Source organism: Oreochromis niloticus, linkage group LG12 (genome assembly GCF_001858045.2).
Source record: "Oreochromis niloticus isolate F11D_XX linkage group LG12, O_niloticus_UMD_NMBU, whole genome shotgun sequence".
NCBI classification, from domain to species: domain Eukaryota; kingdom Metazoa; phylum Chordata; class Actinopteri; order Cichliformes; family Cichlidae; genus Oreochromis; species Oreochromis niloticus.
This window is the reverse complement of record NC_031977.2, coordinates 778,120-801,556: the sequence shown is the minus strand read 5'-3', so window position 1 is coordinate 801,556 and position 23,437 is coordinate 778,120. Positions and strand designations below refer to the sequence as shown.

Genomic DNA, 23,437 nt, shown 5'->3' with positions numbered 1-23,437 from the left:
TTTTTAATGTTGTACCTGTTTCATGCTGACTTCTCCTCTCTTCAATGCCTGACGAAAGCCCATCTTCCCATGGAAGAAGCCATGCTGGTTTATGAGCGTGGAGGACTGCTGGAGGCTCTGACACACTGGTATGCCTTCAGACAGGTTGGCATGCAAGCCAATGGGAATGTTGTGTCTGACACAGGAACAAGACAGCTCTGGTAAACCATGTGATGCTGGCTAAAACAGGCAAACATTTGTCTATGTTCAAAGGCACAGTTACTCTGTTCTTGATTATAAATACATATAACATCTCTATCACAAATACAGCTGTGAAAACAAAATCCACTCTCTTTTAAGGTTTTATGAATCAGGACATAGTTTAAAAGAATCCACTCCTTCTTTGATATTCTTTTTGTTTTTTCAATGACTGTTTCACATCATCACAGAGGAATCTTACTGCGCTCTTCATAACAGTGCTGCTTTAGTTCATTGAGGTTTGGGGGCTTATGTTTATGCACAGCTCTCTCAAGGTCCCGTCACAGTTGGGTCCAAGTCCAGAGTCAGCCACTGTAACACCTTGGTTCATTTTTTTTGTAGATATTCTGTTTTTGATTTGATGGTGTACATGGAAAGAGTACTTGTAAGATACAATGTCAGCCAGGCTTTATTCAGGGACAGATGGCGTTCAGATGGAGTTCATGGTCAACTAGCAGTGAGATACCCAGGTCCTATGGCTGCAAAACAAGCTGTAATCATCCCCCCAGACTGTCCCACCAATCGCCCTTGGTCTGGAGCACCATGCAGGATCGTACCTCACAGAGTGACGATAGTCATAGAAAAGGTGGTGGATCAGTCCAAAAACATATAGCAGGAGCTGGTTAATGATCTGACGGCAGTTCGGACCACAGTCACCAACAACACCATGGGTACCATACTACATTATCAGAGAACTTCCGGAATGATGGCGCCTGTGTTTGGCTCTGCCGCTGCCGGTTGCAGTGTGTTGCGCTCTACTACTGCTGCGTTGTTTTTTTTCTGCTCTACTATTCTCACTCAGTTTTAATGATGTATTTGCTGCCCTGGTGTATGATCGCCTGGCTTTGCTATCCATCCGATCCTCTATGATGCCACACAATGTCTCGTCGGCCTCTGGCACTTTCCTTCCTCCTCCTTTAGCTGGATCCTTATGGGCAGAAATCTGTGCCATCAGAAACTGAATTTGAATATGTTAAATTTGAATTTGAATTACTCGGATTGAATCTGAATTCTAACTTGAATGAAAGCTTTTGAAAACTGAATTTGAATTAGTCTAATTTGAAATTGAATTTATGGTTTGAAAATGAATTGATTTGCTTTGAAACTGCATTTTATCCTTTAAAAATTCAGCTCTCGAATAATTTCAGATTCACTTCTCACCATTCAGTTTCAGTTCTACAATTCAATTTCAGTTCCAAAATTCAGTTTTTTGGGACTTACATCCGGTTCCGGTTCAAGCGCAGATTAATAGAACTACAGACTGATAGCGTTACTGACGGAATCTACAGCGTCTTGAGCTGAATTAAGACTTCAGAAGTCATTCGTCACGTCGAATGACCAGCGGATAAACTCTCAGGTTGGTAATAAATGTATTACATGTATAAGAACAAGCGTCATGTTAACAAATGATAGCCGTACAGTAACCTTTATGCTTATTGTAGCTGCTAGCTAAAAACGCTAATTTAGCCTAGTTTGCCCTGGATTCAGCTTTGACAAACAAATATGATCGACTGTTTCTAGTAGAATTCCAAAGTTGTCATCTTGTACCCTGTCAGAGCCCTGTATGCTTGCAGAGACCCCTACAGTAGGGAAACATGCAAAACGCTGTCCAAACCTTTGTATTTGAGCTTTATTTATGTCTTACACAGCATCCCAACTCTTTAGCTAACTTAATAACTTTAGCTAAAGTGAATAGTTAGTCTAATTCATTAGTGCAGCGTTACTGGATCACCTCTGTTTGAAGTGATATAATATGATATACAACTATCACTGTGTTTAACTATCATAATAATTCTTAGGGTACTGAGCGCATGCTTAATTAGATTTTTTTTTTTTTTAAACATACTGCTCCATTGCTATGTTTGACAGGCTGAAGTTGTCGGGTCACCTCCTAAATTGACCATCTTTTACAGGTGTTTTGTGCCAGAAATGGAGTGTCCACTGAAGACTGAAGATACTGAATCTCTACGCCGTGCCATTGATCCCTCCTGTGCCTTCATCTAGACAAGAGACATTAACTTAACCACTCTCACATGCTCTGTACCTACATCACCTTCCCTGACAGTCGTAGCTTGGCTCATCTGAGGGTGAAATTATAAGAATGTGTTATTTTGCAAAGTGCTCTCCAGGGTTCCTAAATAAAATATGGCATTGAGGTCATTTCTTTTGAATTAATCCCTTCTTCTGAAATATAAGAGCCTCTCCTGGTTTAAATGGCACTTTCTGTTCCTTACTTCCTGTTCCACTCCCAACCCCAAATAGATGCTGACAAGCTGACACAGTAACATGGAAGAGGGAGAGAAGCTGGAAAGGACTACTACAAATAAACCCAATGCCTAACAATGAAAAATGTAAAATAAGAACAATAATAATAATAATAAAGATAAAAGATGAAGTAACAAGTTTTTTGTTTTTTTGTTTATTCCAAATGATCATCCAGATGTCTGTGACATGTGATGACAAACACCATAATGGAAGGCCTTTGTCATCACATGCTTAAACTTATCATATATTTTTGCATATGCTGAACAGGCAGTCAGACATGCTGTAACTGTGGGGTAGAAAACTGCATGAACACCATACAGCAGGGGTCTCAAACTCCAGTCCTCGAGGGCATGGAAAAGTTGCATGAAACCGGCCCTCGAGGACTGGAGTTTGAGACCCCTGTCATATTCCATATGACAGGTGTGGTTGAACTTCATGAAGACTCTGAAGTTTCTCTTCTCTTCTGGCAGGACAGGAATGTGGCCTTGTCCTGTGAGCCACCGTAAGGATGTACTTAGAGTAGAACTGGACTGTCACCGGCCTCAGGCTCTTCACCTTTTCAAAGACAAAGCAGTCATTTAGATAAAATATTAGATATTGTTTACCTGTAAATGCACAAAGAGAATTTAGAAATGTAATTATTGTCAAGAGTGAACAAGCACTGATAGTGTAATTCACAGCTGTGGCCAAACGTTTAGAGAATGAGAAGTGTTGTTTATTTACAAAGTTTGCTGTTTCAGTGATAGTTGTATATAATATTATATTACTTCAAACAGAGGTGATCCAGTAACGCTGCACTAATGAATAAGACTAACTATTCACTTTAGCTAAAGTTATTAAGTTCGCTAAAGAGTTGGGATGCTGTGTAAGACATAAATAAAGCTCAAATACAAAGGTTTGGACAGCGTTTTGCATGTTTCCCTACTGTAGGGGTCTCTGCAAGCATACAGGGCTCTGACAGGGTACAAGATGACAACTTTGGATTTCTACTAGAAACAGTCGATCATATTTGTTTGTCAAAGCTGAATCCAGGGCAAACTAGCTAAATTAGCGTTTTTAGCTAACAGCTACAATAAGCATAAAAGTTACTGTACGGCTATCATTTGTTAACATGACGCTTGTTCTTATACATGTAATACATTTATTACCAACCTGAGAGTTTATCCGCTGGTCATTCGACGTGACGAATGACTTCTGAAGTCTTAATTCAGCTCAAGACGCTGTAGATTCCGTCAGTAACGCTATCAGTCTGTAGTTCTATTAATCTGCGCTTGAACCGGAACCGGATGTAAGTCCCAAAAAACTGAATTTTGGAACTGAAATTGAATTGTAGAACTGAAACTGAATGGTGAGAAGTGAATCTGAAATTATTCGAGAGCTGAATTTTTAAAGGATAAAATGCAGTTTCAAAGCAAATCAATTCATTTTCAAACCATAAATTCAATTTCAAATTAGACTAATTCAAATTCAGTTTTCAAAAGCTTTCATTCAAGTTACAATTCAGATTCAATCCGAGTAATTCAAATTCAAATTTAACTTATTCAAATTCAGTTTCTGATGGCACAGATTTCTGCCCATAGGATCCTTGTCAGACGATTTCAGTGGTCCCTCTAGACCACGGAGAAGGAGAGGGAGAAGAGGAGGTATTCAGGTGAAGCTCAGGATGTACTGGCGGCGTGGTTGGGCTGGTAAGCGACGTCGAGCATGTGTTGTCTCCGGTGTCCAGAAAAGCTCCATGGTGGGGAACTTGTTTTCCACGGCCCTGTTTGGATATGCTGGGCCCGGCTCTTTGAGACCGTGCCACCTTAGGAGGGTTTATCCAGACTCTTCTGCGGGCTGGCTTTTTCTTCCCTCGGTGAGTGGATTCTACGAGCGTGACGGCTCGAACCCTGTGTATTTACGACCCTTAACTCGAGCCTCTGCAAATAATGAGGCTTCTAGCTCACTGAATATGGCGCTTTTTAACGCTCAATCTCTCTCTAATAAATCATTCTTGTTGAATGATGTTATATTATCTAAAAAACTCGATTTCTTATTCCTGACTGAGACCTGGCAGCGGGATGTAGACTATTCGTCACTTATTGAACTCTGCCCGGATGGCTATACTTTTATTACCCAGCCTCGGTTGTCTGGTCGGGGTGGTGGGCTTGCCATGGCTTTCCAGGACCGTTTCTCCTGCCGCTCCGTGAAAACTGGATTTTTTCGCTCGTTTGAGCTGCAGCTGCTCGAAACTGGTAAAAAGGATCCTTTTTTCTGTGCTGTGGTGTATCGTCCACCTGGATATAACAGGTTATTTTTGTCAGAGCTCAGCGACTTCTTATCCGCTACTATGAAGCTGTCTAGGGTGCTTATAGTTGGGGACTTTAACATACACGTTGATGATGACTCCGACCCTTTCGCCAGAGACTTTATGAGCATTATAGATTCTTTTCATTTGACTCAGCATGTGTCCGGTCCTACACACAGCAAAGGTCACACTCTGGACCTTGTTTTTTCTTTCGGTTTGAATATTGATTTTATTTGCTCTGAGGACATTTTTATTTCTGATCACTATGTTATTGTTTTTAACTTGTCTTTTAATGAGCCTTTATCCCCTGTCAGACGGATGGTTAAGTCTCGCATCTTAAACTCCTCCACAGTGGAGAAATTTGTGGATGCTTTTAACTTACAGCTATCTCCTCAAAATGATGTTGATTTCTTAACTAGTCTTTTTAATAATTATTGCCTTTCTATTTTAGACGAAATCTGTCCGGTTAAAACGAGGAGTGTTTCTGCCTCTAAATCTCCTCCTTGGCTAAATGACAGTATTCGTTGTCTTAAACGTGATTGTCGTAAAGCAGAGCGCAGGTGGAGGAAAACTCATCTAAATGTTCACCTCCTCTATCTTAAGGACCTTTTAGCTTCTTTTAATAATGCGATTAGAGATGCGAGGGCTGCCCATTTCTCACACTTGGTTACAAAGAGCAGAGGCAATCCTAAGGTGCTATTCAACACTATTAGTGACATTGTTACTCCTGCTCTACCTGCAGCCCCTATTTTTTCTAACGAGGACTGTGAAAATTTTCTCTCTTTTCTGCTGGCAAAAATTCATAACGTGAGAATGAGTTTTACATACTCAGCACCTGTTATCTCGATCTCTACCCCATCCCGGCCCATTGTCTTGGATACTTTCTCTCCGGTTTCACTACCTGAGCTAGTGAAATTAGTGAATTCAGTAAAAGCATCCTCCTGCTCACTTGACATTATACCTGCATCATTATTCAAAAATGTCTTCCAGTCTACTGGCCCATGTGTGCTCACCTTAATCAACTCTTCACTGACGTCTGGTATAGTTCCAGTTTATTGTAAAAACGCTGCTATTCTCCCACTTTTAAAAAAACCTCAACTTGACCCCTCTCTTTGGAGCAGCTACCGACCTATTTCTAAATTACCGTTAATCGCTAAGCTTCTAGAAAAGGTTGTGGCTAAGCAACTTAGGGCAGCTCTAGATAAACATAACCTTTATGATAAGTTTCAGTCCGGTTTTCGTCAGTTTCATTCCACGGAGACAGCTCTTCTTAGGGTCTCAAGTGATATCTTGATGGATAATGATGCAGGAAAATGCTCTGTTCTACTCATGTTGGACCTCACATCAGCTTTCGACACAGTTGACCATCACATCCTCATTGAAAGACTGAAAAATTGGGTTGGTGTATCTGGAACTGCATTAGAGTGGTTCTCCTCTTATCTCCATCACCGATCCTTTTCTGTGGCAGTTTCCGATTTTAGGTCATCCTCTACCTCCCTTACTTATGGTGTCCCTCAAGGGTCAGTTTTGGGGCCTTTATTGTTTTTAATCTATCTTCTTCCCCTCCAGCATATAATGGGCTCTTTTGAGGACATTTCTTATGCTTATGCTGATGATATTCAGTTGTACATTTCTTTTATGCCCGAGGATTTATCTAAGCTTCAGCGTCTGAATGATTGCTTAGATTTGATCAAACGTAGGACGGCTGCAAATTTCCTCCAACTCAACGAGGGGAAAACCAAAGTCCTCGTATGCGCCCCTGATAGATTTCTATCCCAGATAGTGAAAGCCCTTGGTCCTCTCTCACTCTATGTTAAATCCTCTGTCAGGAATTTAGGTGTCACCTTTGACTCCAGTTTCACATTGGATGGGCATGTGAAATCTCTGGTTCGGTCTTGTTTTTATCATTCAAGAAATGTGGCTAGGCTAAGCCCGATTTTATCTCGTTCTGAACTGGAGATTGCTATACATGCATTTATCTCGTCACGCTTGGATTATTGTAATTCGCTGTTTATGTGTCTTAGCAAAGGTTCTCTGGATCGTCTGCAGGTTGTGCAAAATGCTGCAGCGAGGCTTTTGACAAAATCCTCCAAGTACTCACATGTGACACCGTTGTTATCTCAGTTACACTGGCTTCCTGTTAAATTTAGAGTCGATTTTAAGATCCTGGTCTTGACCTACAGAGCTGTGCACGGACTGGCACCTGCCTACATCTTTGATCTGCTACAGCCTTATGTCCCCAGCAGGTCTTTGAGGTCATCTGATCTGGGCTTACTTGCTATAAAAAATACTAAGAGGAGGACTAAGGGTGATAGAGCTTTTGCCAATGTGGCCCCGAGACTGTGGAACTCTCTCCCCCAAGCATTAAGAACTGTGGACTCAGTAGCTGTTTTTAAAAAACAACTCAAAACTCACCTTTTTAAAACTGCTTTTGGTTAATTATTTGCCTGTTTTATTTTCTCTTTTTAAATCTTTTTATGACTTTTAATCTTATGTGCAGCACTTTGTGATTCTGTCTAGAAAGGTGCTATATAAATAAAAAATTTATTTATTTATTATGTGTGCCTATGCCAAGAGGCACACATATTACTATTCCTCGGATTTATTATTCTTATTATTATGTGTGCCTATGCCAAGAGGCACACATATTACTATTCCTCGGATTTATTATTCTTATTATTATGTGTGCCTATGCCAAGAGGCACACATATTACTATTCGTCGGATTTATTATGTGTGCCTATGCCAAGAGGCACACATATTACTATTCGTCGGATTTATTATTCTTATTATGTGTGCCTATGCCAAGAGGCACACATATTACTATTCGTCGGATTTATTATTCTTATTATTATTATTATTATTATTCTCCATCTTCCGCCTAAATTTCGGCACGTATCACGCCCCGCAGTTTTGAGAAAAGCTTCATATATGTTACCTCATTTTGTGCGGCTGGATCTGGAATGGTGTGCTATGACTTTTGGTGTTTATGACTATTATAGTTTTTTAAATATTAATATTTTAGTGAAAATTTTCCCGCGCTCCTCTGCCAAACAGTTTTGACAATAGGGGTACATATGTTACATCATTTTGTGCGGCTGGAGCTGGGCTAGTATGGTGTGACTTTTGGTGTTTATAACTTTTATAGTTTTTGAAATATTTAGATTTTAGTGCAAATTTAGGCCAATTTCTAGGCTCCTGAGAAAGATTCTGCTTTTGGCACCATAGAAACAGACTTCATTTGTGGTGTGTTGGCTCTCTCTAGTGGTATACCAGGAGTAGTACGGCCTAAAGGGTGCCATGCTTGGTGAAAACTACATATCCCACAATTCATAGCATGCCTCTACCGAGTCAAACAATGGCGGACACCACTTCGTTTTATATGTCTTTTATTCGTGTTTCTAGGTCACAAAATACACTTTTAAGATATTTTCAGGCGAGAATGTAGGTGTGTAAACTTCAAATATCTGCTCGTTTTATCAAGACATCCCATATTAGCGACAATTCTCTTAAGTGTTGCTGATAGCCGGCTAGCTAGCTAGCGCCGCTAGCTTAGCTAGCTAGCGCGGCTAGCGACCCTTCGTGAAAAACCACCCAGGCTTGGCTGATAGTGAGGTGGCTAAAATTTGTTTAATCGCCCGATCGCTCGGCAAGGGTCTGTGTCTTAGCTGGACTTATTTTTCGTTTATATGGGCCGATGATGCTGGTCGATGTGGAAAAAATAACTGAGTTGTTTGGTGGTGGAGCTACAACAGAGGGCAGCTATCCACCGGTGTGTGACAGAAAGGACATGCCGCGAACGAGACATACAAGGCGGTGAGGCTACCGCCGATCGTCCGGTGTTTGCTAACGCGGAGGTCAATCGTGGATCAGGGAAAGCGAAGGCAGGAGCGTGAGGTGAACTGAATTTCAGGTAAGAAGTTATGACCTGCACTGTATTTGGGTCAGATATAAACCGAGTTTAGGTGTAGTTTATTCAGCAACAGTTCTCTTACGTGTTGCTGATAGCCGGCTGGCTAGCTAGCTAGCGACGCTAGCTTAGCTAGCTAGCGCGGCTAGCGACCCTTCGTGAAAAACCACCCAGGCTTGGCTGATAGTGAGGTGGCTAAAATTTGTTTAATCGCCCGATCGCTCGGCAAGGGTCTGTGTCTCAGCTGGACTTATTTTTCGTTTATATGGGCCGATGATGCTGGTCGATGTGGAAAAATAACTGAGTTGTTTGGTGGTGGAGCAACAACAGAGGGCAGCTATCCACCGGTGTGTGACAGAAAGGACATGCCGCGAACGAGACATACAAGGCGGTGAGGCTACCGCCGATCGTCCGGTGTTTGCTAACGCGGAGGTCAATCGTGGATCAGGGAAAGCGAAGGCAGGAGCGTGAGGTGAACTGAATTTCAGGTAAGAAGTTATGACCTGCACTCTATTTGGGTCAGATATAAACCGAGTTTAGGTGTAGTTTATTTAGCAACAGTTCTCTTACGTGTTGCTGATAGCCGGCTGGCTAGCTAGCTAGCGCCGCTAGCTTAGCTAGCTAGCGCGGCTAGCGACCCTTCGTGAAAAACCACCCAGGCTTGGCTGATAGTGAGGTGGCTAAAATTTGTTTAATCGCCCGATCGCTCGGCAAGGGTCTGTGTCTTAGCTGGACTTATTTTTTGTTTATATGGGCCGATGATGCTGGTCGATGTGGAAAAAATAACTGAGTTGTTTGGTGGTGGAGCTACAACAGAGGGCAGCTATCCACCGGTGTGTGACAGAAAGGACATGCCGCGAACGAGACATACAAGGCGGTGAGGCTACCGCCGATCAACCGGTGTTTGCTAACGCGGAGGTCAATCGTGGATCAGGGAAAGCGAAGGCAGGAGCGTGAGGTGAACTGAATTTCAGGTAAGAAGTTATGACCTGCACTCTATTTGGGTCAGATATAAACCGAGTTTAGGTGTAGTTTATTTTCATTGTGCTGACTTTTTCAATCACTTACAATAACTCGTACTGCGTGCTAGCTAGCACTACGGAGTTTGTATACAGCTGTGTGCGCGCTAAGTTACCGATGTTACCGATGTTGAACTTTATGACAGCCTCCCCTGTCATTCTCTCGCCTGTTGAAACTTCAGTCATGAAACTGATCAATGATCGGCTTTTCTCTCTTGTTTGTTTATGGCGCTAAACAACAGCAGCACGTTTAAGCTTGATCAGCTGTTGTTAGAATTCTTTTGATTTTAATTTCTAGTATCAGCTGATGTTTGCTGGAGCATGAAGATGAAATCAGGAGATGTCCTTACTGAATCATCAGAGCTGAACTGGTGATGGAGAAACAGGTTTACCCTTAGGTGACATGAATGAGTTGAAGGGAAGTTATGAACTGTTTCTGACAGACAAATATACACCAAGCTCCTTTTTTTGTGTAGCTGACAGCTGGTAACTGTGCAGGGGCGGATCTAGCAAAGCTTTTGCCAGGGGGCCAGGTAGGGCATTAACAGAGAAAGGTGGACACAAAGATATACTTTTCTTTCTTACTCTCATATAAAATATTTAGCTTTTATTAAATAGTTATCTGAATCTTACAACCAAAGTTTGTATAATAATACACAAGATTGGCTGTAGACCATTGTTCATCATTCAGAACACTGTGTAAAAATAACAAAAAACAAAAAGTGAATGCAAAAGTGCATAAATATTTATTTTACGTGTTTGATGTGTGTGGCGGGGCGTGGTCTGCAGTGCCGCTGCAGGGGAGGTGGACCCACCTGAGCGGCACCTGCAATCACGCCTCTCGGGCGTAGTCTGTGCTCTCTCGGCTGTTTTTGGGTGTGTGTCGGGCTGTGAGTTGAAAAGCTACAGCCGGCTGTTTGGGTACACCAACCATGTGTGAAAAGTGGTCCATAACGTAATGCTTCAAAGCGTGTTCATGCAAACATTGTCGGATCTGCCGTGGTACAATGGGACTTCTGCTCATGAACCTGTGTGCACAGCGTCTGCAAATCGGCGCTGTACGAAGTAACTTCATCTTTACACAAAATTGTAAGCTGTTATCTGTGAAGCGTGAGCGGTGTTTGTTTTTACCATAGTTCATGGTGGAGAATGGCTGCTCTTCTGAGTTTTGCTCTCTGTAGCTGTATGAATGGCAAACTACACTGAATAGCAGCGGCATAGGCACACATAAAATTTCTTCTGAAATTTTCGCTTTCTAGTTGTGTGGATGCTTTATGCATCCACACTATTGAGTTCCTGTTTCTCTTTATTCTTTATTATTCCAGTTGCCACTTTTTGTACGTTTTTTGGCACTTAACTACTTTCACAATTTTCAGCCGATTTTCACCGTTCAAATTTTAAACTATTCTGCTATTTCTGCTAATGTGTGCTATGACTTTTGGTATTTTTTGCTGTTATACTTTTTAAAATATTAAGCTTTTTTCCTTTAATTTGTCCCATTGAAATGAATGGGAAATTTCTGCAATTCTGCTAAAACTTGCTCGTTTTTGAAACTTAACTACTTTCTCATACTTTCGCCTAGAACAACCATTCAAACTTTAAAATGTTCACAAATTATTGGGCTATTCATGATTGATTCAGCTTTTTCATATCTGTTACCGTTTTCATCTTATCCCTCTTTAAGTTTTGAGTTTCATCTTTGTGATTTTTCACAAAATACATGCGTTGTTATGGTTGCTATGCAGTTGGTTCTAAGTGAGCCACTGTACCTTTGGCAATTTTCTCTTCATGTCCGAACAACTTCTTGCTACTTGATTAATTTTCACTCAACTCCCACAAATTATACATCAAAACGTAGGTATTTTTGCTGGCTTTCAGAAAATGTCACTATCATTGTTGTGGGATTTATAGAATTTTGGCAAATCTCCTCAGACCAACACAAAGTCTCAAAAATCCCCATAGAAAGTCAATGGAGAGCTTGTTCAAAATCACAGCTTGATTTCTGTAATGAGAGGCATATTCGAATCGTCATATCTCCTTAACGAAGCGAAGTTAAAACATGAGGCTTGTCCCAGTATATCTTCAGACACTCTTGACACTCACAATTCAAGAATTTCTTTCTCACCTATTACCGTTCTGAAATGAGTTAGACTTGTTTGAGGGTAGGAAATTCGTCCCTCGCTCAGATTTCTTCAGATTTCAAACTCTGGAAATGATCCACTTTTTTCTCTCGTCATATCTTTTTAATGGATATCAACAGAGACCTGAAAATTTCCAAGATTGTTCACCAAAGCCTGCTGTCTCTTACGGTGAAAAAATGATATTGATACTCCAAATAGATTTAGAGTTAGAAAGCGTTGTTTGAGGGGAAGTCAAGGCAGTTTTTGCTTTGCTCTACTCAGTTATGGTGCATTAGAAGTCAAATATCTTTAATAATTCATATTTTAATGATAAACTGTCAATACTTTAAGATTCCCTGATCTCTTCTGAACAAAACGGTGTAAGAATGACCGTTCTAGCCCCTACGGTTAGGAAATTATGGCCATTTGTTTGAGAGGAATCCTCACTATGAGAAATTCACTGCAGAAATCCTGTCTCTGTGCTCTGTGTGTGTAAAAACGGCTGCACCTGTTTTGGCGGGAAAAAGTATACAGCCTCTCTGATTGGTGGATTCAAATTCAGCAGCTCCCAGGCTGCTTGACTGAGCTAGAAACTTACTTCTCTCTCCCTGTGTGTGTGTGTGTGTGTGTGTGTGTGTGTGTGTGTGTGTGTCAGAGAGAGAGAGAGAGAGAGAGAGAGAGAGAGAGAGAGAAAGGCTTGTTATGGGATTATCTCATTGTAAGATTTAAATTCAATATATTTAGACTGGTTGACTGAATTGAATCTTGTGTGTGTGTGTGTGTGACAGAGAGAGAGAGAGAGAGAAAGGCTTGTTATGGGATGATCTCATTGTAAGATTTAAATTCAATATATTTAGACTGGTTGACTGAATTGGATCTTGTGTGTGTGTGTGTGTGTGTGTGACAGAGAGAGAGAGGGAGAGAGAGAGAGAGAGAAAGCCTCTTTATGGGATGATCTCATTGTAAGATTCAAATTCAATATATTTAGACTGGTTGACTGAATTGGATCGTGTGTGTGTGTGTGTGTGTGTGTGTGTGATTTAAATTCAATATAGTTAGACTGGTTGACTGAATTTGATCCTGTGTGTGTCTGTCTGTGCATGTGTGTTACCATATGTGTACATATTTGTGGTTGTATGACTGTTATACTTTTTTTTGCTGTTTTTTTTGTCATTTAACAATTACATTTGAGGGACCCTTAGCATGTTCAGGATTTTTTCAGCTGTCCATTTTGCTTTTCCAATTTTTCTATTTAGATTTTTACTATTGTGCTAAGTCATAGCATTTCTGCTGCTTTCCAGTATTTGTGCTAAATACAGCATTTCTGCTAAATCATACTATTTCTTCTATTTCATCAGATTTGTGCTAAATATAGTGTTTCTGCTACAACATAGTATTTCTGCCAAATATAGTATTTTTGATTAATTATAGTTTTTCTACCAAATCATAGTACAGTTTTACTGCTTTTTATATGGCTTCTAAGACAACCAATCATATCCGAGGGCTTGCACATTCAAATTTGCATATTGTTGCCTTCATGGCTTCCCAGCCAGCCAATCATATCTTAGGCCTTGCACATTCAAATTTGCATATTGGGGCAATCATGGCTTCTAAGACAACCAATCATCTATGTCCTATATCTATGATGTTTCATATTTTTATTTTAAATGGTCAACATTTCAAGATTCTCCCATGTCTTCTGAACACAACGGTCTAAGATTGACCGTTGTAGCCCCTACGGTTAGGAATTTATGGCTGTTTGTTTGAGGGGAGTCCTCACTATGAGAAATAGACTACAAAAATCCTGTCTCTCTCTGTGCTGTAAAAGCCTGCACCTGGTGCACCAGTTTTGGCAGGAAAAAGCACACAGCCCCTCTGATTGGTGGATTCAAATTGAGAATCTCACAGCTGTTTGACTGACCTAGAAACATGCTGTTAACAGCCCTTGTTCACTTGCTGATGCTATGTGTGTGTGTGTGCGCGCATGTGTGTGTGAGCCTGAGTGTGTGTGTGAGTGTTTGAGTGTGTGTGTGTGTGTGTGTGTGATTTAAATTCAATATAGTTAGACTGGTTGACTGAATTTGATCCTGTGTGTGTCTGTCTGTGCATGTGTGTTACCATATGTGTACATATTTGTGGTTGTATGACTGTTATACTTTTTTTTGCTGTTTTTTTTGTCATTTAACAATTACATTTGAGGGACCCTTAGCATGTTCAGGATTTTTTCAGCTGTCCATTTTGCTTTTCCAATTTTTCTATTTAGATTTTTACTATTGTGCTAAGTCATAGCATTTCTGCTGCTTTCCAGTATTTGTGCTAAATACAGCATTTCTGCTAAATCATACTATTTCTTCTATTTCATCTGATTTGTGCTAAATATAGTGTTTCTGCTACAACATAGTATTTCTGCCAAATATAGTATTTTTGATTAATTATAGTTTTTCTACCAAATCATAGTACAGTTTTACTGCTTTTTATATGGCTTCTAAGACAACCAATCATATCCGAGGGCTTGCACATTCAAATTTGCATATTGTTGCCTTCATGGCTTCCCAGCCAGCCAATCATATCTTAGGCCTTGCACATTCAAATTTGCATATTGGGGCAATCATGGCTTCTAAGACAACCAATCATCTATGTCCTATATCTATGATGTTTCATATTTTTATTTTAAATGGTCAACATTTCAAGATTCTCCCATGTCTTCTGAACACAACGGTCTAAGATTGACCGTTGTAGCCCCTACGGTTAGGAATTTATGGCTGTTTGTTTGAGGGGAGTCCTCACTATGAGAAATAGACTGCAAAAATCCTGTCTCTCTCTGTGCTGTAAAAGCCTGCACCTGGTGCACCAGTTTTGGCAGGAAAAAGCACACAGCCCCTCTGATTGGTGGATTCAAATTGAGAATCTCACAGCTGTTTGACTGACCTAGAAACATGCTGTTAACAGCCCTTGTTCACTTGCTGATGCTATGTGTGTGTGTGTGTGCGCGCATGTGTGTGTGAGCCTGAGTGTGTGTGTGTGTGTGTGTGTGTGTGTGTGTGTGAGAGAGAGAGAGAGAGAGAGAAAGACACACACAAAGCCCTTTTTAGGGCAGCATCTCATTGTTGGATAAAAATATAATATATTCAGACTGGTTGACTGGCATAGACCTTGTGTGTGTGTGTCTCTCTCTGTACATTTGTGTATCCATATTTGATTTTGTGTGTATTTGTTGATTTGTGTATCCATATTTAATTTTGTGTGTATCTGTTGGCTGTTCTTATTTGTATTTCTAAATGTATTTTTATTTTATTTTTTCACAGGTGAACAAAAATTAGTTTTGAGCAAACTTAACCATGTTCCTTTTTATTCAGCTTGTCATTTTACCTTTCCAATATTTTCACTTAAGTTATTACTATTCTGCTCAATCATAGTATCTGTTCTAAATCATTGTTATTGAGCTATATTGTAGGATTTCTGTTAAATCATAGTATTTCTACTATATTATATTTTTCTTTCTAAATATATAATTTCTGCTATAGAGTAGTATTTCTGTAATGTTTAAGAATGTTTGGCTAAATATATTCTTTCTGTTATCTTATACTATTTCTCCGAAATTCTTGTATTTTTGGGAAGTTATCGTGTTTCTGGTAAGTTACAATATTTCTGCTAAGTTCTGCTATGCTATTGTATTTCTGCCAAGTATTATGTTTCCTCTAAGATATTGCAGTTCTGCTAAGTTACTACATTTTAGCAACGTTCCTTTGCTTCCGCAAAGTTTTTACAATTTCTGCAACTTTTCAGCTTTTTCAGCTAGTTTCAGCTGACAGCTTCAGCGTTCCAGCATCCACACTGCATTTTCGCAGGAAATGCAAATTTTTCTAGTTATTATTATTCTCCATCTTCCGCCTAAATTTCGGCACGTATCACGCCCCGCAGTTTTGAGACAAGCTTCATATATGTTACCTCATTTTGTGCGGCCGGATCTGGAATGGTGTGCTATGACTTTTGGTGTTTATGAATTTTATAGTTTTTTAAATATTAATATTTTAGTGAAAATTTTCCCGCGCTCCTCTGCCAAACAGTTTTGACATTAGGATTACATATGTTAGATCATTTTGTGCGGCTGGAGCTGGACTATTATGTTGTGACTTTTGGTGTTTATGACTTTTATAGTTTTTTTAATATTAATATTTTGGTACAAATTTAGGCCAATTCATCTTTTGGCGCCAAATAAACAGACTTCATTTGTGGTGTCTTGGCTCTCTCTAGTGGTATACCGGGAGTAGTACAGCCGAAAAGATTTATCCTTGTGTTGAAAACTCCATATCCCACAATTCATAGCACGCCTCTACAGAGTGAACAATGGCGGCCACCACTTCGTTTTATATGTCTTTTATTCGTGTTTCTAGGTCACAAAATAAACTTTTAAGATATTTTCAGGCGAGAATGTAGGTGTGTAAACTTCAAATATCTGCTTGTTTTATCAAGACATCCCATATTTAGCGACAGTGCTCTGACGACGTTGGTCCTGCCTGACAGCTAGCCGGCTACCTAGCTAGCTGCCGCACTTGGCTGCAAATGGATAGCGAGGGGACTCTCTCTGTCGTTTCACCTCCCCGGTCTCTCGCAAATGCTCGCACAGAATCGGAGTTACAGCTGGATGTGGAAAAAATAACTGAGTTGTTTGGTGGTGCTATAATGCGGAGCTACAACAGTGGGCAGCTATCCACCGGTGTATGACAGAAAGGACATGCCGCGACCGCCGATCGACCGGTGTTTGCTAACGCGGTGGTCAATCGTGGATCAGGGAAAGCGAAGGCAGGAGCGTGAGGTGAACTGAATTTCAGGTAAGAAGTTATGACCTGCACTCTATTTGGGTCAGATATAAACCGAGTTTAGGTGTAGTTTATTTAGCAGCAGTTCTCTTATGTGTTGCTGATAGCCGGCTAGCTAGCTAGCGCCGCTAGCATAGTTAGCTAGCACCGCTAGCGACCCTTCGTGAAAAAGCACCCAGGCTTGGCTTATATTGAGGCGGGTGAAACTCGTGTCCGCACCCGGTCGCTCGCCGACAGTATGTGTTTTAGCTGGACTTATTTTTCGTTTATATGGACCGATGATTTATTTATTTATTCATTTTAGTAACGGTATAAACAGTGAAAGGTGGTGGATTGGCCAGATGTAAACTTCAAATATCTGCTCGTGTTACCAAGACATCCCATATTAGCTCTGATGTTTTCGGTGCCTGCAAAGAGCTAGACAGGTAGCTAGCTAACCCGAGCTGGCTGTCTTTTTGACTCAGGGTCATAGCTGGACTTATTTTTCGTTTTTATGAGCCGATGAGGGTTTTTTTTTAGTAACGGTACAAACAGTGAAAGGCGGTGGATTGTCCAGATGCTGGTCGATGTGGAAAAAATAACTGAATTGTTTGGTAGTCGCTGACGCGGAGCTACAACCGAGGGCAGCTATCCACCGGTGTGTGTCAGAAAGAACATGCGGGGAACGAGGCGGCGAGGCGACCGCCAATCGACCGGTGGTAGATCGTGGATCAGGGAAACCGAAGGCAGGAGAAGCAGGCGGCTGCCGGTCGGAGCGTGAGGTGAACTGAATTTCAGGTAAGAAGTTATGACCTGCACTCTATTTGGGTCAGATATAAACCGAGTTTAGGTGTAGTTTATTTTCGTTGTGCTGACTTTTTACAATCAGTTATAATAACTCGTACTGCGTGGTAGCTAGCACGATGGAGTTTCTATACAGCTGTGTGCGCGCTAAGTTACTGATGTTGAACTTTATGACAGCCTCCCCTGTCATTCTCTCGCCTGTTCAAACTTCAGTCATGAAACTGATCAATGATCGGCTTTTCTCTCTTGTTTGTTTATCGCGCTAAACAACAGCAGCACGTTTAAGCTTGATCAGCTGTTGTTAGAATTCATTTGATTTTAATTTCTAGTATCAGCTGATGTTTGCTGGAGCCACAGCTGTAGAAGCGGCTGGTCGAAACCAGGAGATGACCTTACTGAATCATCAGAGCTGAACTGGTGATGGAGAAACAGGTTTACCTTTTTTTTAGGTGACATGAATGAGTTGAAGGGAAGTTATGAACTGTTTCTGAGAGAAATAAACACCAAGCTCCTTTTTTATTTAGCTGACAGCTGGTAACTGTGCAGGGGCGGATCTAGCAAAGCTTTTGCCAGGGGGCCAGGTAGGGCATTAACAGAGAAAGGTGGACACAAAGATATACTTTTCTTTCTTACTCTCATACAGGGAGTGCAGAATTATTAGGCAAGTTGTATTTTTGAGGAATAATTTTATTATTGAACAACAACCATGTTCTCAATGAACCCAAAAAACACATTAATATCAAAGCTGAATGTTTTCGGAAGTAGTTTTTAGTTTGTGTTTAGTTTTAGCTATTTTAGGGGGATATCTGTGTGTGCAGGTGACTATTACTGTGCATAATTATTAGGCAACTTAACAAAAAACAAATATATACCCATTTCAATTATTTATTTTTACCAGTGAAACCAATATAACATCTCCACATTCACAAATATACATTTCTGACATTCAAAAACAAAACCAAAACAAATCAGCGACCAATATAGCCACCTTTCTTTGCAAGGACACTCAAAAGCCTGCCATCCATGGATTCTGTCAGTGTTTTGATCTGTTCACCATCAACATTGCGTGCAGCAGCAACCACAGCCTCCCAGACACTGTTCAGAGAGGTGTACTGTTTTCCCTCCTTGTAAATCTCACATTTGATGATGGACCACAGGTTCTCAATGGGGTTCAGATCAGGTGAACAAGGAGGCCATGTCATTAGTTTTTCTTCTTTTATACCCTTTCTTGCCAGCCACGCTGTGGAGTACTTGGACGCGTGTGATGGAGCATTGTCCTGCATGAAAATCATGTTTTTCTTGAAGGATGCAGACTTCTTCCTGTACCACTGCTTGAAGAAGGTGTCTTCCAGAAACTTGCAGTAGGACTGGGAGTTGAGCTTGACGCCATCCTCAACCCGAAAAGGCCCCACAAGCTCACCTTTGATGATACCAGCCCAAACCAGTACTCCACCTCCACCTTGCTGGCGTCTGAGTGGGACTGGAGCTCTCTGCCCTTTACCAATCCAGCCACGGGCCCATCCATCTGGCCCATCAAGACTCACTCTCATTTCATCAGTCCATAAAACCTTAGAAAAATCAGTCTTGAGATATTTCTTGGCCCAGTCTTGACGTTTCAGCTTGTGTGTCTTGTTCAGTGGTGGTCGTCTTTCAGCCTTTCTTACCTTGGCCATGTCTCTGAGTATTGCACACCTTGTGCTTTTGGGCACTCCAGTGATGTTGCAGCTCTGAAATATGGCCAAACTGGTGGCAAGTGGCATCTTGGCAGCTGCACGCTTGACTTTTCTCAGTTCATGGGCAGTTATTTTGCGCCTTGGTTTTTCCACACGCTTCTTGCGACCCTGTTGACTATTTTGAATGAAACGCTTGATTGTTCGATGATCACGCTTCAGAAGCTTTGCAATTTTAAGACTGCTGCATGCCTCTGCAAGATATCTCACTATTTTTGACTTTTCTGAGCCTGTCAAGTCCTTCTTTTGACCCATTTTGCCAAAGGAAAGGAAGTTGCCTAATAATTATGCACACCTGATATAGGGTGTTGATGTCATTAGACCATACCCCTTCTCATTACAGAGATGCACATCACCTAATATGCTTAATTGGTAGTAGGCTTTCGAGCCTATACAGCTTGGAGTAAGACAACATGCATGAAGGGATGATGTGGACAAAATACTCATTTGCCTAATAATTCTGCACTCCCTGTATAAAATATTTAGCTTTTATTAAATAGTTATCTGAATCTTACAACCAAAGTTTGTATAATAATACACAAGATTGGCTGTAGACCATTGTTCATCATTCAGAACACTGTGTAAAAATAACAAAAAACAAAAAGTGAATGCAAAAGTGCATAAATATTTATTTTACGTGTTTGATATGTGTGGCGGGGCGTGGTCTGCAGTGCCGCTGCAGGGGAGGTGGACCCACCTGAGGGGCATCTGCAATCACACCTCTCGGGCGTAGTCTGTGCTCTCTCGGCTGTTTTTTGGGTGTGTGTCGGGCTGTGAGTTGAAAAGCTACAGCTGGCTGGGAGGGTACACCAACCATGTGTGAAAAGTGGTCCATAACGTACTGGTTCAAAGTGTGTTCGTGCAAACATTGTCGGGGTCTGCCGTGGTACAGAGGGACTTCTGCTTATGAACCTGTGTGCACAGCGTCTGCAAATCGGGGCTGTACAAAGTGACCTCATCTTTACCCAAAACTGTAAGCTGTCATCTGTGAGGCGCGAGCGGTGTTTGTTTTTACCATAATTCATGGTGGAGAATGGCTGCTCTTCTGAGTTTTGCTGTCTGTAGCCGTATGAATGGAAAACTACACAGATTAGCAGCGGCATAGGCACACATAAAATTTCTTCTGAAATTTTCGCTTTCTAGTTATTATTATTCTCCATCTTCCGCCTAAATTTCGGCACGTATCACGCCCCGCAGTTTGAGAAAAGCTTCATATATGTTACCTCATTTTGTGCGGCTGGATCTGGAATGGTGTGCTATGACTTTTGGTGTTTATGACTATTATAGTTTTTTAAATATTAATATTTTAGTGAAAATTTTCCCGCGCTCCTCTGCCAAACAGTTTTGACAATAGGGGTACATATGTTACATCATTTTGTGCGGCTGGAGCTGGGCTAGTATGGTGTGACTTTTGGTGTTTATAACTTTTATAGTTTTTGAAATATTTAGATTTTAGTGCAAATTTAGGCCAATTTCTAGGCTCCTGAGAAAGATTCTGCTTTTGGCACCATAGAAACAGACTTCATTTGTGGTGTGTTGGCTCTCTCTAGTGGTATACCGGGAGTAGTACGGCCTAAAGAGTGCCATGCTTGGTGAAAACTACATATCCCACAATTCATAGCATGCCTCTACCGAGTCAAACAATGGCGGACACCACTTCGTTTTATATGTCTTTTATTCGTGTTTCTAGGTCACAAAATACACTTTTAAGATATTTTCAGGCGAGAATGTAGGTGTGTAAACTTCAAATATCTGCTCGTTTTATCAAGACATCCCATATTAGCGACAATTCTCTTAAGTGTTGCTGATAGCCGGCTAGCTAGCTAGCTAGCTAGCGCCCCTTCGTGAAAAACCACCCAGCCTTGGCTGATAGTGAGGTGGCTAAAATTTGTTTAATCGCCCGATCGCTCGGCAAGGGTCTGTGTCTTAGCTGGACTTATTTTTCGTTTATATGGGCTGATGATGCTGGTCGATGTGGAAAAAATAACTGAGTTGTTTGGTGGTGGAGCTACAACAGAGGGCAGCTATCCACCGGTGTGTGACAGAAAGGACATGCCGCGAACGAGACATACAAGGCGGTGAGGCTACCGCCGATCGACCGGTGTTTGCTAACGCGGAGGTCAATCGTGGATCAGGGAAAGCGAAGGCAGGAGCGTGAGGTGAACTGAATTTCAGGTAAGAAGTTATGACCTGCACTCTATTTGGGTCAGATATAAACCGAGTTTAGGTGTAGTTTATTTAGCAACAGTTCTCTTACGTGTTGCTGATAGCCGGCTGGTTAGCTAGCTAGCGCGGCTAGCGACCCTTCGTGAAAAACCACCCAGGCTTGGCTGATAGTGAGGTGGCTAAAATTTGTTTAATCGCCCGATCGCTCGGCAAGGGTCTGTGTCTTAGCTGGACTTATTTTCGTTTATATGGGCTGATGATGCTGGTCGATGTGGAAAAAATAACTGAGTTGTTTGGTGGTGGAGCTACAACAGAGGGCAGCTATCCACCGGTGTGTGACAGAAAGGACATGCCGCGAACGACACATACAAGGCGGTGAGGCTACCGCCAATCGACCGGTGTTTGCTAACGCGGAGGTCAATCGTGGATCAGGGAAAGCGAAGGTAGGAGCGTGAGGTGAACTGAATTTCAGGTAAGAAGTTATGACCTGCACTCTATTTGGGTCAGATATAAACCGAGTTTAGGTGTAGTTTATTTTCGTTGTGCTGACTTTTTCAATCACTTACAATAACTCGTACTGCGTGCTAGCTAGCACTACGGAGTTTGTATACAGCTGTGTGCGCGCTAAGTTACCGATGTTACCGATGTTGAACTTTATGACAGCCTCCCCTGTCATTCTCTTGCCTGTTGAAACTTCAGTCATGAAACTGATCAATGATCGGCTTTTCTCTCTTGTTTGTTTATCGCGCTAAACAACAGCAGCACGTTTAAGCTTGATCAGCTGTTGTTAGAATTCTTTTGATTTTAATTTCTAGTATCAGCTGATGTTTGCTGGAGCATGAAGATGAAATCAGGAGATGTCCTTACTGAATCATCAGAGCTGAACTGGTGATGGAGAAACAGGTTTACCCTTAGGTGACATGAATGAGTTGAAGGGAAGTTATGAACTGTTTCTGACAGACAAATATACACCAAGCTCCTTTTTTTGTGTAGCTGACAGCTGGTAACTGTGCAGGGGCGGATCTAGCAAAGCTTTTGCCAGGGGGCCAGGTAGGGCATTAACAGAGAAAGGTGGACACAAAGATATACTTTTCTTTCTTACTCTCATATAAAATATTTAGCTTTTATTAAATAGTTATCTGAATCTTACAACCAAAGTTTGTATAATAATACACAAGATTGGCTGTAGACCATTGTTCATCATTCAGAACACTGTGTAAAAATAACAAAAAACAAAAAGTGAATGCAAAAGTGCATAAATATTTATTTTACGTGTTTGATGTGTGTGGCGGGGCGTGGTCTGCAGTGCCGCTGCAGGGGAGGTGGACCCACCTGAGCGGCACCTGCAATCACGCCTCTCGGGCGTGTGTAAGTTGAAAAGCTACAGCCGGCTGTTTGGGTACATCAACCATGTGTGAAAAGTGGTCCATAACGTAATGCTTCAAAGCGTGTTCATGCAAACATTGTCGGATCTGCCGTGGTACAATGGGACTTCTGCTCATGAACCTGTGTGCACAGCGTCTGCAAATCGGCGCTGTACGAAGTAACTTCATCTTTACACAAAATTGTAAGCTGTTATCTGTGAAGCGTGAGCGGTGTTTGTTTTTACCATAGTTCATGGTGGAGAATGGCTGCTCTTCTGAGTTTTGCTCTCTGTAGCTGTATGAATGGCAAACTACACTGAATAGCAGCGGCATAGGCACACATAAAATTTCTTCTGAAATTTTCGCTTTCTAGTTTATTTATTATAATTGCTTGAAATCTTGCAGGGCCAACAAGGTCCCCCTGCTCAAGAAGACACATTTACAGGCTTGTCTGAAGTTTGCCACTGAACATCTAGATGCTTCAGAGAAGGGTTAGAAGAAAGTGCTGTGGTCAGAAACTAAAATAAACTCAACCTCAGAATTGCTGAGGTTCACCTAAAGAACACTATCCCCATAGCTTCCAGTGGCCTTTTACTTTGCTCTTGTGCGATGACCTGACCACAGTGCAGCTCCACTGTTACATGTGAGATCAACTGTCACTGTCAATCAATATCCTCATCCACACAACTAATGCCCCCAGCTGAACCAGGGTGTGGTGAACCAGGATCTGCGTGCAG

At 41.4% G+C, this 23,437-nt stretch overlaps 1 protein-coding gene across 7 annotated transcripts in view; it reads right to left on the bottom strand.

Moving 5' to 3' along the window:
* Positions 1–23,437, bottom strand: part of ydjc (YdjC chitooligosaccharide deacetylase homolog) — a 65,913-nt gene that overhangs the window by 5,296 nt on the left and 37,180 nt on the right. For all 7 annotated transcript variants that reach the window (XM_005461835.4, XM_005461833.4, XM_019365658.2 and 4 more), the window contains one exon: positions 16–175. In XM_005461835.4, the coding sequence (XP_005461892.1) occupies positions 16–175 (160 nt within the window). The remainder of the gene's footprint in view (positions 1–15; positions 176–23,437) is intronic.